The sequence below is a fragment of the Strix aluco genome, chromosome 4, assembly GCF_031877795.1.
Source record: "Strix aluco isolate bStrAlu1 chromosome 4, bStrAlu1.hap1, whole genome shotgun sequence".
NCBI lineage: Eukaryota > Metazoa > Chordata > Aves > Strigiformes > Strigidae > Strix > Strix aluco.
Window position 1 is genome coordinate 119,544,639 of NC_133934.1, and position 14,965 is coordinate 119,559,603.

Below are 14,965 nucleotides of genomic sequence, written 5' to 3' on the forward strand. Positions count from 1 at the left end.
ACCATACCTCCTTAGATACTGTCTGAACTTAAGAAATAAGCTTATTCTTGAGAAAAAGGTTCTTCTAAAAATAATTTACAGTCACTAGAAGAGTTTAACTTGCTTTTTCTTTATGTAAAACAAAACCTGAGAATTTCTGCATACATACTTGCTAAGTGGTGGCTTTCTGTTAACCATTTACTCTTTCCACAGAAGTTAATGGCTTGTCTTCTGCTTTTATCTTTCAGATTTCCATATGTGGTCAAGTAGATGTGTTTGTTTCAGCCTTAAAATTGCTGATGCCAGTGCTTGCTATGGCATCTGTGGCTTCACCGGTTATATTTAAGGAGTTTTGTCCCTTATATTATCTTCTCAATGCCATTCCTACAAAGATCCAGAAAGGCTTTCGCTCTATTGTGGTGTACCTCACAGCACTTGATACCAATGGAGACTACATTGCTGTGGGGAGCAGTATTGGAATGCTTTATCTCTACTGCAGACATTTAAACCAGATGAAAAAATATAATTTTGAGGTAAATAGTAACTTTTACTCTTGTCTCTTTAATGAAGCTGAGTTGCTCAGAATTGAGCTGCTGTTTGTCTTTCACTTTGTGAGTTTTATATATGGTTTGTTTCAACAGGGGAAGTGTGAATCTATTACTTTTGTAAAGCTGTTGAGTTGTTTTGATGATCTAGTTGCTGTTGGTACAGCCTCAGGTCGGGTCGCAGTTTTTCAGCTTGTGTCTTCATTACCTGGAAGAAACAAACAGGTAAATCTTTGCATTTGGCTAAACTTCTTGAGGTTTAGTATGGCAAATCCTAGTAGAGTGTTATTGTGATTCTTTATAATAGTGAAAACCAGAGAATTTGCCTGATGAAATAACTGTGAATGTGTTTTAGGCTTCATATATTAAGCTTATAAAAGCAATAATCTTAAAGCATGGTTTTCATTACAAAACATGTATTTAATCAAAAATGCTTTTGAGAAATTCATCATTTGTAATAACTGTTTGAGCTATTTGGTGGTGGGTTTTTGTTTGTTTAGGTTTTTTGTGCTAAATAAAAATTAAAATGACCTGCGTGCTTGTACTTGATCTCTGATTTATCAGTCACTGAATAGTTTTTTGTGCCTCCATTTTTCTCTTCCCCTCCTTGTAATGCTTTTTGTATTGTTTCACAGCTTCGTAGATTTGATGTTGCTGGTATCCACAAAAGTAGCATTACAGCTTTAGCTTGGAGTCCCAATGGAATGAAATTGTTCTCTGGAGATGACAAAGGAAAGATTGTCTACTCTGCCCTAGACCTAGACCAGGTGAGCATTTATTATAGAGACTTTAATTCCCATTTACAGTTTCATGAAAGAATGCTTGTGTGTTTAAATATTAAGCAGCTAGTTAATTGCTTAGTATCGTGTATTTAGTTGGACTGCTTTATTGGCATGCGTATGCTTGGCCAAGTGTGCACACACCCAGCAAGACAACCATTGGATATTCTTCACAACTGCCTTACCTTTTTAAAAAATATATATATATATTTAAAAAAAAAAAAAAGTGGCGATCGTTCTCATTTTATCATGTTTCTGTTTGAAATAACTATAATTTTTTCCTTCAGCTTTCAGTTAGTGCTTTCTCTTTTGTTTGGAAAGGGTACTTTTGAATGATGTGACGTTGCTGATTCACTGTATTGATGAAGTACTTTTTTCAGAATCATTCAACATCTCAGTCTAGAGTGTAGAATGAAAGTGGTATTTGGGTTCTACTGGGTGACTAGCACGTTACCAGTAAATGGAATTTTTCTAATGTCTTGTTAATACAGACCTGGGACATCAACAAAATAGTAACTTGAATTTCTATATGGGAGAGAAGTTTAAACAACTACCATTCTGATTTACCTATGACTGTCCCTCATTTGATTTGACAAAAAGGTTCAACATCTCCAAATGTAACGATTGTCTCAGCATTGTATGACCTGGCAGTGGGGAAGGAAGAAAATGTGTCCTAGAGTTTCTGTTGATTTCAAGTGAAATGTGTTAGCTAATACTCCAAGAGAAACTGAATTTCATAGTGCGCCCCTGTGGCACACACGATATAACTCCCCTTTTGTCTGCATAAAGGAACTCCACACTCAGTAAGTGAACTTTGTGCAACTGTAGTTCAGAAGCAGTTGTTTTCTCTTTCTTGGGCTTATTAATTTCTTTGAAGCCTTAGCTGTTACCTTATATTTTTGGAAAGCTTGACTCTTGTTAATTGCATGTATCTTTAAAAGGGTGTTTGCAACTCCAGCCTTGTATTGGAAGAGCCATCTTCGATTGTGCAGTTGGATTACAACCAGAAAGTGCTGCTTGTCTCTACTTTACAACGGACTCTACTTTTTTACACAGAAGAGAAATCTGTCAAGCAAGTTGGAACACAGCCCAGAAAAAAGTAACCCTCATAAAATCTTGTTGCAGGCACATCTATTAATTCTAGCTTTTCAGAGTGGATTACAGAAAGAGTGGTCTAAGCAGTGAAATTAATACAACACAGCAGTTCGCTCATAAAAAGTTAGTTACAGTAGCTATGTGTGCTCGAACATGCAGTGACAATTCTACCTACTTAGAAAGTACATGGTTGCAAATATGTCACAGTCATATTTTCAGGGCACTACTGTGCAAAAACATTTAAGATGTATTCTCATTCTTTAATGAGAAATCACTGCCAAACTTGCACTGCAGTTCCTTTTGGTTTACTGTGACTTGGTGCGAGCAAGCATTGTAATCAGGTCCATCTAATGGGTGGATGCAAAAAGCAAGTCAACATTTCAATTTTTTCTTATACACTGATGTGAATTAAAAGGGAACATGCATAGCAAGCACTTAAAGTTGACTTGAAGGCTAGGAACTCCGTATGACTTTCTGGCATCTTCTGTTGTGTAATCTCTCTTGGATATGAAGGAAAAGGGAGTCCAGTCTTAGAACAGAATGACTGACTGTATCTGGAAGTAGAGGAGATCGACTCTTGAAAGAACGTTTATAATGTATCTTTCAGGGACATGAATAGTAAGAGGAATACAGAGGACCATCTTATGTACAAGGAGTTTTCTTGGGTGATAGGAATAGTGTTGTTATGCATGAGATATGGAGATTGTAACGGTTGCGGTCTGTCTGTTCTGTGCTCCGTGTAAGTAGAGGCCGTCAGTTTCTTAGCATTAGTTTGTAGCGTTTTGCTTGGTTTCTATTGATTGTGGAAGAAGGATGATTGCATAGTAGGATCTTTCTGAGATGGACAGAGAGTACCGTTAAGGCTATGAAGCTTATTAGGAGTCATTTAACTTGCCTAATAGATGTAGTAGATGTAGTGTCTGACATCTAAAGCTGAGAGAAAACTTGTTGTTTGGAAGTGCTGTTCTTGTCTTACTGTAACCAAATTTGTACTTCAGACATTTGACTGAATACGTTAATTAAATACTTTTCTTTTTGATAATTTGCAGTTGTGAATTTATGCCATTAGTTTTAAAAATAGTTTCTAAGTTGAGTATATAACTTTTAAAATAAGTTCTTCTTCTGCATTTTAGCACTGGCAAATTTGGAGCATGTTTTATACCTGGCCTATGTAAACAGAGTGACCTGACACTATTTGCTGCCAGACCTGGGCTTCGTCTCTGGAAGTCTGATGTTCACGGAGCTGTTCAGGCCACATTCATATTGAAAGATATATTTGCTGGAGGAATAAAAACTTTTGAACTGTATCCTCGTTTGGAACCACCTGACAGAGGAAGTTACAGCTCCCCAGAGAAACACCTTGGGCTTGTTTCATGCTTTTTCCGGGAGGGATGGGTGCTGACCTGGAATGAATACAGCATCTACTTACTAGACACTGTGAACCAGGTAGTTAAACCTTGTGGGTGCATATTTTGTTTACTTGGTTTTGTTCATGCTATGCCATGAGACACTCTTTCGGTTATCTGTTACACTTCTATGATTTAAATCCATATTTAAACTTAACAAAGAAGACTTTATTCTCTCCCTCTTCAAGTTATCATTGCAATGATATATTCACAAACCAGCTTGGTATATTATGTATAAAAAAATATATTTAAAGCTTTCAGTCCAGGTGTTAACATCATAATCAATTCTGGTGCTTAGCAAAATATATATAAATCTAAAATCTAGTAACTAATGCAAAAAGAAGTTTTAGACCTGGAAAATGTGCCTGGAACTATTTATTCTTTCCATTCTACTACTGTTGGTGTCTGAAAAAACCCAAGCATTAAATTTTATTTGATATGGAGTGAGCTGTTAGCTATTTTGTCTTCTTGCAAGTGGGTATGAAAGTGATATAACCTAGTATCTTTTTGTCTAAATGGTATTAAACCTGTTACTGCGGCTCTTTTCCACCACCAAACTGTATATTGTTTAAGTTATTGTATTGTTGCTGCTAGTTTGGACAGAGAAAATGAGTAGATCCATGGAATTAAAATTAGTATAAAAGTGAGCTACATCATGATTAAAGGGTGCTTTCCTGTTTCTTTTTTCTATTTTCTTTCTTTTTGTTAAGATAAAATTCTTTATTCTGTAACTATATATGTTGATTAAATTCCAGTGAACACTTCTGTTAAGAGCACCATCTTGTCCAGAGAGTGTGCTAATCTGATGCCAATTATTCCTTTCTGTGTTGACTCTTTATAGGCTTTGATTGGTGGCTTGGAAGGATATGGTGATATTGTGTCTGTGTCCTGTACCAACAATGAAATTTTTCTCTTAAAGGGAGATAGAGACATAATAAGAATTTCAAGTAGACCTGAAGGACTGTCATCAATAGGTTTGTATAGATTAGCAAACTATAGTATGTACCTTATGGAACATGGTGCCTATTGTACTTTTTTAATACTAAAAACCATAACCAAATCAAACCCCACACGAAACCCTTCAGGTTATTGCAAAAACCTACCAGGTTCTGTAGTTATTTATCTGTTTCTACAGATTATATTTAGAGATCCGATTTATCTGCTCATCTGAGCTGCAGTGAGAATGGGGGCATTAAGAAATTAATTATGGTTCCCTTTTGTTGAGAGTGGGTCAGCATTCTAGCCAGGCATCTCTAATCTGTGCATTTGAGACCTTATTCTAAACCATGATGCTGAAGCAATCTGGATTCCTGATCATGGTTATCCTTTTACTGATCAGCCTTAATTGTCTGTGCTGGAGATACCTGAATGGATTGATTCTGTGCCACCTCTCACCACCCACATTCCACAGGAAATCTCAATCTTCACAGCAATGAAACAGAAAGAACTGGCAAAAACCCCAAAGAACACTCACTAAAATTCCAAAAAGAATTTGAGAGTTTATTTTCTTATTTGTTGCCATCTGAGTTCAGTATCTATGTTGTTAGAACTCTTTAAAAGGGATTAATAATACTTCCGTAATGATGGTGCTGGCTGATTTCTCAATCATAAAGATTGTAAACAACATTATCCAGCATATTGCACTCACAGAGGGACTACTTACGCATTTAAAATACTCCATCTTAGCTTTGCAAAATGCTGGTAAATATGCCATGAAGTCTCACTGAATGCTAGAGAACTTAACTTTCTTATTGTTGCATATTAGCAATAGCTTTAGTCATTTAAGCAGTTCTTTACTGACAGGCTTCTCGGGGGCCTTTATTATTTTAATCTGAACTTCCAAGTGTAGTTTGAAAGGAGCCTTCTTAGAGTATATTTTCTTCTAATTACCACAGTGGTTTATCTGGTAAATTTTCCTTGATTTGTTCAAGATGCTGAATGTTTGAATGAAGAAGGTGAAGGTACAGGGTGGCACTTAAGTGTGTGATACGGTTGGGTCTTCCAAGCTAAAGACCTATACCATTCTTCATACATAAACATAAATTTAGAGTTTTGCTAATAGAAGTTTGATACAGGCTTTGGGAGATAGCTTTTACTAAAATGGTTTGATATAGATTTACTTGCATGAAGTTTACATTGTGTGTGTGCATATATATATTTGAAATGTTGCAAATTTAGAATATTTTTCCATTGCATAAAGCTTCTTTTCTTTCAATACCCTCCAAGAGCTGTGCTCCTACTCACTTGACACACTAGTATTTATACTTTTATTTTTCTTTTGGTCAATTTCAGATGCGAATTCAAAATCGCCGAATCCTTTAACGGATACGAGTCCTAAATTGCTGACCCCATTATCAGTAGTTGCATCGGTATCATCTAGCCCTTCAGTGGAGACAGATAAAAAAATGGTTACTTCCTCTTCAGTTATTGGTGATAAAAATGACTCTTATTCTTTAGTGAAAGATGATCTGGAAACTCCAACACTGTTGGAGAAAAGTTTTGAAAGAGTGGGAGACTTGAGCAATGACACAAGAAAAAGGGGCTGCTCTGTAGTAAGTGAATCAAGAAGCAGGAGCAGTTCAGTAAATTCTGTGGACAGTGGCTCTAGCTTTATGATATGCGCAGACCAACTTTCAGAAGCTCAGAGAGAAGGTCAACTTTCTTCACAACGCTTCAGCACAATCAGCTCTGAAGATTTTGATCAAGAACTCATTGTAAAGCCAATTAAAGTGAAAAAGAAAAAAAAGAAGAAACATGGTAAGTCTAGCAGAACTTTCCTTGCCACTGCTCATTATTAGAACATGTCACTTCTGATGTTTCACACAAGAGAGTGTGTGCTTGACATGCTTTGTTTACATTGTATTGATGCTCTTGAGTGGTTTTGAGTGGTTGTGGTGGGCACATTTGTGTTTAAGATGAAAGCCTGTTTTGAAAGTGATAAATTGGTTAAGTCTTTTTAGATCTATTTGTTTTATTCTTTTGTTTTGCTTTATGTAAACGTGCTTAAGGTTCTAATATATGGGTTAATGTTAACATACAGCGGACTCTGCTTCCAGGTTTATGTTGGAATTGTGTAATATCTATTCATTCTATTTAGAATATTTGACAGTGTCTTTCTTAGCCATACTTTTTAATTTGTTGAAATAGTGTCGGTACTTGATTATTTTAATTGTTTACTATATTGATGTTACAACTTTAAAATGTTTTGTTATTAAGACTTTTTTGGGTTTCTATGTATCATTTAGTGTTGAAGTTGAAAAAAATCAGTATGTTGACATTTAGATTTAACTCTATTCTTCTCCCAATGATAAAAATATTTAAATTTCTTACTTTGCATCAAAATTTAATAGATTTTATTACTATTATTTTTCACCCCTTTGTTTTGTGAGAACAGAAAGTGGGACCAGGAAAAACCACAGCTCTCTGGAAGGTACGCCAATTTATGAGCGTCAGCTTTCTGGTGATAGTCCACATTCATTGAATGCAGACTCCTTTTCCATGACTTCCAGCCTAATGAGTGGCAGCATTGATCGTTTGAGTACTGGATCTCCAGATCAGGAAAGCATGTTCAATGTGGAGTCCCATACGATCTTGCAAGAAGATAACGGTTCGGAAACTTTCAGTGTCCTACAGTCTCCTGAGTCTGCAACTGTACTAATTAATGAAGAAAATGGAGATATGGTTGATTTACAGAAACTTCCAAATAGTGACAGTGGCATGGGTACTTCAGCTATTCTAGATACTTTAACGTCTGTCTCTCCTCTAACGCTCACAGAAGACTTGACAAGCAGTGTTGTTGGTGAATATAATGGTAGTGTGGTTTCTGCAAGCGATGAATGCTGTCTTGGAAAGCTGAGCCAAGAGGAGGAGCGGGATTTTCCTACGTTGTCTAAAATAGATGAAAATTTAGATAAAATGAAGCTGCAGGATACTGAAAAATATTTTGAAGAGCCAGACCTTACAGACCAAATGTTTTTGGAATGTGACAGTGTCCTTGGTGTTCAGACTTCACTGACACTAAAGGAAAGTGGTGAAACTGGTAGGGAAGACCAACAGCAACTCTCTCTAATACACAGCGCTCTGTCAGATCCTTCTGTGCTCCACTTTGAAATCTCTAACGATGTTTACTCAGATAACACTTCCATTTCTGGATGGAATTTTGAAAGTGCAGTCAAAGCTAAATCTAGTACTAGCACTGCTGAATGGATAACAGACACTCATGAAAGTAAGACTGAGAAATCTGCCTCAAGTGATGAAGAGGATATTTATGGACATGGATTACCGTATTCATCCTCGGAGACTAGCATGCCGGAAGTTGGTGCTGGGCCTGGTTCCCAGGATGTGGCCAAGATAAGCCTAGATGACATGGTGCTGTTAAAATCTGATCAGGTATATGTTTTCAATTTAGTTAAAATACGTAATTGCAACATTTCAAAAGAAACATTCATGTAATTACTCTCCTTCTTTAGGAAAGCAATTCTTTTCTTACTTGATTCAAGTAAACAAGTAAAGCATAGAGCCAAACTGCAGTGTGTGTTGCAACTTACGAAATATGATGTATCCGATTTCAGAATGGTTGATGTGTGCTTACGATGGGAAGAAGCTGCACTGGCTGTATTATTCCCAGCTCAGCAAAGATGCTGTCATAAACCCATCCATTAAAGAGTGAACAGTAAAACCAGGTCATGCTCAAAGGCTGCTCCTTGTTTAGGTCTCCGGTAGCCCAAATTCTGTATGATGCTGTTCCCAACTTCGTGTGACTTCATGGGGAATTAATGCTGATTATCTCACGTGGCTGGTCACTGGTTAAGGATTGTTTTACCTGTAAATACTCAGAATAAGGATTAGTCTTTCTTTGTGCCCTAGACAGCAGTTAGTACTATTTAAAATGTTGACATTTTTCCTTTTTCTGTTATCCCTCTTTCCTTCATTGTTGTTTTGTGGGTGAACATTTCAGAAATAGTAATTCTGGTGTAGACTATATAAAAGAAGTACTAAAATTAATTGTAAAATCTGCAAAATTGCCAAAATCACTGGGATTTTTAGCAGAAGTCTTGAAAAGGAAATATAGTTCCTCTAGGTTGGAGGTTTTGTTTCTTTTAAAATCTGTAACAGCCTTGTTTTGAGATCAGCCAAGTATTTGTTGCTAAAGGTTGAGTTGTAAGTTGATGATGTCCTATCTAATAACAACTGAAGCCCAAAGTGTAGAAGATTCTTCGTTTCAGGCTATGATATTCTTACATTCTGAAATGTTTAGTAAAGCTCCACAGATGCTTACATTATAGATCATGTATGCAGTGCTTGAGTTCACCTCATGCAAGCTATCAAAATTTAAGATAGCAATCTGTAAACCAAAACCAAACCGTATATATTCTCTGTATGGCTACCATACCAGAGTTGAATATTTAGCTTTCTCTGCACTCCAGCTGTCTTGTTCCCTTTGCTCATCACTTCATGGACAATAAATAATTTCCTGGGCTACAAACAGACTGTACATTTTTATTTACTCGTTTTTGCATCTGCCGTTTCCTTTAAGTATGTGTTCTGTAATTAGTAAGGGAAGATTTTCCACTTTTTGGAGGTAGATGGCAATGTGGAGGGTTGTTGGGGTTTTTTGCTAAAACTTTTGTTCTAGCAGTCTTATTTTGCAGTACGTACTATCGTAGAGGACACTGACAGGTGTAGATTTATTTTACACAAGGCAAATGCATTAACTGATTAAGGTACTTAAGAACCTTAAGTTTAGCTGCTTAAACTCAAAATGTGGGAGCTGCTGTGCTTATACAGCCACTTGCTTGTGCAGTTTGAAGACACCTGACACTGTTCTGACTCTACAGTTTTTAGTTTGCAGAGAGCTGGATGGGATACTCCGGCCCTGGCTATGGCATCCTGAGCCTGGTTGTCTCGGAAAAGTACATCTGGTGCCTGGACTACCGAGGCAGCCTGTACTGCAGCGCCCTGCCCGCCGCGGGGCTGCGCTGGCAGAAGTTCGAAGATGGTGTCCAGCAGGTGGCAGTTTCCCCCTCAGGTTGGTTGGCTTCTGCGTCGCTGCCACCCCTAAATATAAAACTTGTGTGGACTTGTGCATTTTCTTTGCTTCCTTTGTTTTTTAATAGCGGCTATTAGTTAATTGGATGAAACTTGTCATTTTTGAGATTACAGATACAGTTCAGTGCATATGTAATTTCCCCATTACTGTCTTTTTTTTTTTTTTAATACAGTACTTCTAGAAATGTGGTTGTTTGGGACTTGTTTCATGTATAAGTAGTGTGGTTTCTTGGTTTTTTATTGTTTGTTTGGGGTTTTTTTCCGTTAAAAGTCATATTGGGTGATATGACTGCATCTTCACCACCTCTGCATAGCACGTTCTAGTCTAAGTGGCTGTCTTTCTAACAGGTTTACATTGCATTTTGGGAAGTTCTCGACATGTGTCTACCCGATTAAAGTGAACTTCAGAAGTAGCAGTTCAGTGGAAGGCAGAGATGAATGGGGAAGCCCTTGTCTATACAAAACCTTGGGTTTTGATGCAGAACTGCTTATGATTTCCAAATTTAAAATTACTTTTGTTGTAAATGTAGAATGGGTTTGTGTATGGGTTTGTTTCTTGATTGTTTGTTTTTTTTTTTTTAAATACTAAAGAAAAATACTTAATTTTTGGTGCATTTACACGTGAGTTTTTGTTCTGGGTAGTTGGCAATGCAGATTATGTTGGATTAAAATTAAACAGGTTTTGGTTATAAATTTATATCACTTTTAGCCTTCCATATTGTTCCAGGACTGGTGTGAAAATACACATTTCTCAAATATTTTCTTTACTTAGTCTCCTGCCTTGCCACTACTTTTCTTCCCCTGTCATCTCTAAAAGCACATGTCCATTTCCCTTCTTTCTGTAGGGGAAGATTTGCTATCTGTTTTAAGAAGAAAAGCTGTTCTATTTGCTATCTGTAGCTGAGCTTTGTTATGGACAAAAAAATTTAGGAGTGGCTGTACTAAGTGAGATCATAGGTTCATCCAGCTCAGTACCTTGTCCTTAACAGTGGTCAAAAGCCGATGCCTGCAGAAAAGTAAAAGGAATGGGCTAGCATGTATGGTGTTTGCCCTTGGTAGTTTCAGACTGCAATTGTTGGTGGCTCAGAGATCTCCTGGGCAAAAGGTTCTCTGCGTTTATTTAACCCTCAATTCCAGGAACTTACCCAGTTTTTCACTGAATCCATACAAATTTCTAGCATCCACAGTTTCTCATGGATGTATTAACACAAGAGCATGTTAACCACAAACATCAAAATGTAATCAAATGCTACTTTGTGGAATTATTCAAAGGAAGTTAGTATGACAATGTACTGCTCTAGTACAAACCAGCACGGATGCCAATCAGCAGTTAAGTTTGAAATTCTGTTTGTTTTTCTGAGCTATCCTTGCTAATTTGAGTGAGGGAAAAAGTTCTCAAGATGCATTTGTGCAGCTGCATTTCTGAGTTTTGTCTGTTGGTGACATGCTATGTAATGAGCAGGTAATAGCAATGCCACCTATTCAGGTGTTTGTCACTCATGAATGGTCCACAAAAGTTATGATTTACCTTATTAATACTACTGGTTTTTGTAAAAGGTGAACGTACTACAATTAACCCCTTTTATGTACCGAGGATGTACCAAACTAGTACCGAACCAAGCCAGGAACTTCAGTCTCTTAATAGTAGGCTTATTTGGTGCTTACACGGAACTTGTTTTGTTTGCTAGTTTTCAGTGTATAACTAAGGAGGAGTGACTTGCATTTGAACATTTCAAAACTGCACCTACTCTAATGGTAAATGCATTTCAGCAGTTCCTAGGGAAGTTGGCCACTGCTCTGGTCTTGCTTTTTTAAAAAAAAATTTATAAGCGTTTTTAAATCTTGCATTTTTGTTTAATGCTGCTCGTCTGCCTTTCCCCTGACATTAGTTTAGGTGTAGGGAGGACAAGTCAGCTCTCTCTGTTACAGTAATTGCTAAGTGATATTATGTTCTCTCTTAACTCCTCATACAGGAGCTCTTCTCTGGAAGATTGAACAGAAGACTAACAAAGCATTTGCTTGTGGAAAAGTAACTATAAAAGGAAAACGCCACTGGTATGAGGCTTTACCCCAGGCTGTATTTGTAGCTTTAAGTGATGACACTGCCTGGATTATCAGAACAAATGGAGATCTGTATCTGCAAACAGGTACCTGAATTAATTACAGTCTCTTTGAATTTTTGTGAGCTAAGATAATTAGAATTCAAGTCTGTGGAGTGATCGCAGTTTGGTTTAAACTTCTATCCACAGCCAGGACATAGGGAGACCTTTTTATCTTGAGAAATGGATGGAAACATTTGTGAGATTCTGTGTAATTAGGAGGCTGGAAAGGCCACTTATTTTTTTGTGCCTTGTGGAGTACATAGAGTATAGAGAATTTATGACATGGGAAGGATATGGGAAGGATGCAGATAAATGGAAAAGGACTGCAGAAAATATTGAAATAATATTCTTGCCTTGAAAATGGAATGGTACACTGACACAACTGAGCTTTAAGTGGGTTTTCTTTTCTTGCTTTAAGGATTTTAACAAAGTTTTAAGAGGGACTTTGAAAGGCAATGAGATAGCGTGTGGCTGCTCAGAAGAAATTCAGGTATGGAGGGACAGAGTAGAGGAAAGTAGAAGCTGTTTGTTTTGAAAATCACAGACCTGTTGGAGGTAAGAGTTACCACTTGATAATGAAAGGAAGGTATTCTGAGACAGAAGATCATAAAGTCCTTTGGAAGTATAGACAAGTGGTATGTATTTTATGTGATAGAGAAAGCAAAGCTGGTGGAGGAATGGAATGGGCTGCAGAGCAGCAATCTTTACAGTTGCCTTCTCGCTGAATGTGAATGAGGCAAGAATCAGAAAAAGGGGTAGTGCAGTGGCAACTTTGAAGTCATGGCCTTAGTTTTATCTGCTTCAGTGAATAGAAGAGGATGGATTTGAAAGGTGTTATGCAGAGAATATTCAGGCTCAATACAAGGAACTAGGATGAAGGATGGAGCTCCAGTTTTTAGAGTTAAGGGAGAAGAGTATCAAGGACTCTTGGGCATGTGGGCTTTGCACAGAGACCTAAATTGGTAAGGAAAAATTACAAATAACATGATGGAGGAGTTACTGGAGAAGTAACAGGAGGTCTGGGTAAGGGGAAAACAGTAAGACACCCTGAAGCAGGATAACATCTCAGAGTGGCTATCAAAATTCTTATTTACCTTCCATTTAATTCTGGTAGTCTCCTAATTTCTTCTGTAGATTTAATTGCTGTAGCACAATATAGAAATTCATCATGATGAAGAAAACTCTTTAAATACCCAGCATTGTTTCAAAGATACTCTACTTTTAAATCATTTTCTTTTAATTAAGTGTAGTAGTTACAGAGAAATCAAGTGGTCTGCCTGCATATTGCCAACAAGCATAGATAGTGGTGATAAAGAGTGAACTTTTGATGCCAATCGCACAGGGCTGTATGGAGGTTTGAATCAGTATTTTTCTTGATTACATCAGCTTACATCCTGCTTCTAAATTTGGTTTTGATGCCAAAAATAAATTCTTCATGTATCTTTCTTTTTAGCGTAAGGCAACCAGTGGTAATTGTTTCTCCAGGATCTTTTCATTCCCTCCACTGTCCTGTCTAACTTCTATAACAAAAGCGTGTGCTCAGAGCTTTGGAAATGAGCATTCTTCTTGTTATTTTAGAGTATCATGCAGATGAGTCTGTTCATACTTGCTTTGGCAGCATGAGAAGATTATGCAAAAGCTACGTCTCTTGAGGTGTTTCACATGCAGCCCTGTAAATCAAGTTTCAGTGTAATTGTGAAGAAGACGTGTTCCTCTAGATTATATGTATAAATGTGTGCAAACTACCTGTAAATCTACCAGAACCTCTCTCCTTCTTTCAGTACTACACACTGGGACATGGTCTTTTGTAATTGCTCTGCTGCCACTATTCAGATCAGGTTTCCTCTCTCCCTGGCATGTTTTGGGCAAAAGTTCTTCCATTGCTGCCTTTTTCTTTGATGCTTCTGCCAAGTCTAATACAGGTTTTATAAATGGAGATTCCTGATACTGACACTAGAGGGAGAAAAGGAACAGAAATGATAGGACATGACTTCTGCACTCTGCAGGATGTTGAAGGATATACAGTGTTTTATTTCTTAAAATATAAATTCAGCCATATCAAAGGAAGTGATTAATAGTTTATAGAAAGAACAGTCAATCGAGGAAATAGTGATCCAATGAAAAGTGTTAACATGTCAGGGATATTCCCCTCCTCATTTTCTTTTGTTGAGTAGCTTTGTCTTTTTTAGTTGCAAAAAAACAAAGTTTGTAAGGCAATCCTTCTTTTTTGATTCCTAGGCCTGAGCGTGGATCGTCCTTGTGCCCGAGCAGTAAAGGTTGACTGCCCTTATCCACTGTCACAGGTTACATCCAGAAATAATGTTGTGTGGGCACTGAGTGAGCAGCGGGCCCTGCTATACAGGGAGGGAGTACGTAGCTTTTGTCCTGAAGGAGAACAATGGAAGAGTGATATTGTCAGGTATAATGACACTGTGGTGGGGCCGTGTCATAACCAGAATGACACAAATAATTGTTTTCAGTGGTGGAACTCCTTGATCTTCGAAAAAGTGTTACTTGAACTTGTGTGTATACGTATATGTATATGTGTGTGTGTGTGTGTGTCTTTGTCCACACATATTCAGAATAAGTGGTGTTTTTGCCTGATGAATGACAGCTATGTAATGAAAGAAATTGCCGTAAGCAGAAGTGGTAACACAGTTAAAGCGAGTTTAAGAAAGTGAGAACAGTTTTTAAAAGATCTTTATAATATCTGTCAATATGACTTTTCTAATTAAATACTGTTTCTTTAATCTTTGCCATAATGGCTTTAATGAGCTCTCCAGATATTTGAGTGAATTTTTTCTGAGATTAAATCTCAGCATTTTCTTGGTCACCCACACAGCTGGATAATACTTTTCCACTTCCTAGTCATGGATTTTTGTAAATATTCTGTGTAGTTGTTATTTAGCTTTGTAGCTGATCCTATGCTTGCAGTAGTTAGTTTGTGATAAAGTTAAAAGCACTGAGTGTTTACTGCTGGCTCTGAGAATCTAGAATATGGTCTCTCTTGT

At 37.3% G+C, this 14,965-nt stretch overlaps 1 protein-coding gene across 6 annotated transcripts in view; it reads left to right on the plus strand.

Moving 5' to 3' along the window:
* The window catches only part of TECPR2 (tectonin beta-propeller repeat containing 2), a 43,841-nt gene that overhangs the window by 4,527 nt on the left and 24,349 nt on the right, over nucleotides 1-14,965 (plus strand). For all 6 annotated transcript variants that reach the window (XR_012623351.1, XR_012623352.1, XM_074825137.1 and 3 more), the window contains exons 2-12: nucleotides 228-512; nucleotides 621-749; nucleotides 1,160-1,291; nucleotides 2,245-2,402; nucleotides 3,532-3,844; nucleotides 4,646-4,778; nucleotides 6,097-6,561; nucleotides 7,199-8,193; nucleotides 9,649-9,832; nucleotides 11,826-11,999; nucleotides 14,193-14,373. Coding sequence is in view for 4 of the 6 variants with exons in the window: in XM_074825137.1 (XP_074681238.1) it covers nucleotides 279-512; nucleotides 621-749; nucleotides 1,160-1,291; nucleotides 2,245-2,402; nucleotides 3,532-3,844; nucleotides 4,646-4,778; nucleotides 6,097-6,561; nucleotides 7,199-8,193; nucleotides 9,649-9,832; nucleotides 11,826-11,999; nucleotides 14,193-14,373 (3,098 nt within the window). In the remaining 2 variants the exon portion in view is untranslated. The remainder of the gene's footprint in view (nucleotides 1-227; nucleotides 513-620; nucleotides 750-1,159; nucleotides 1,292-2,244; nucleotides 2,403-3,531; nucleotides 3,845-4,645; nucleotides 4,779-6,096; nucleotides 6,562-7,198; nucleotides 8,194-9,648; nucleotides 9,833-11,825; nucleotides 12,000-14,192; nucleotides 14,374-14,965) is intronic.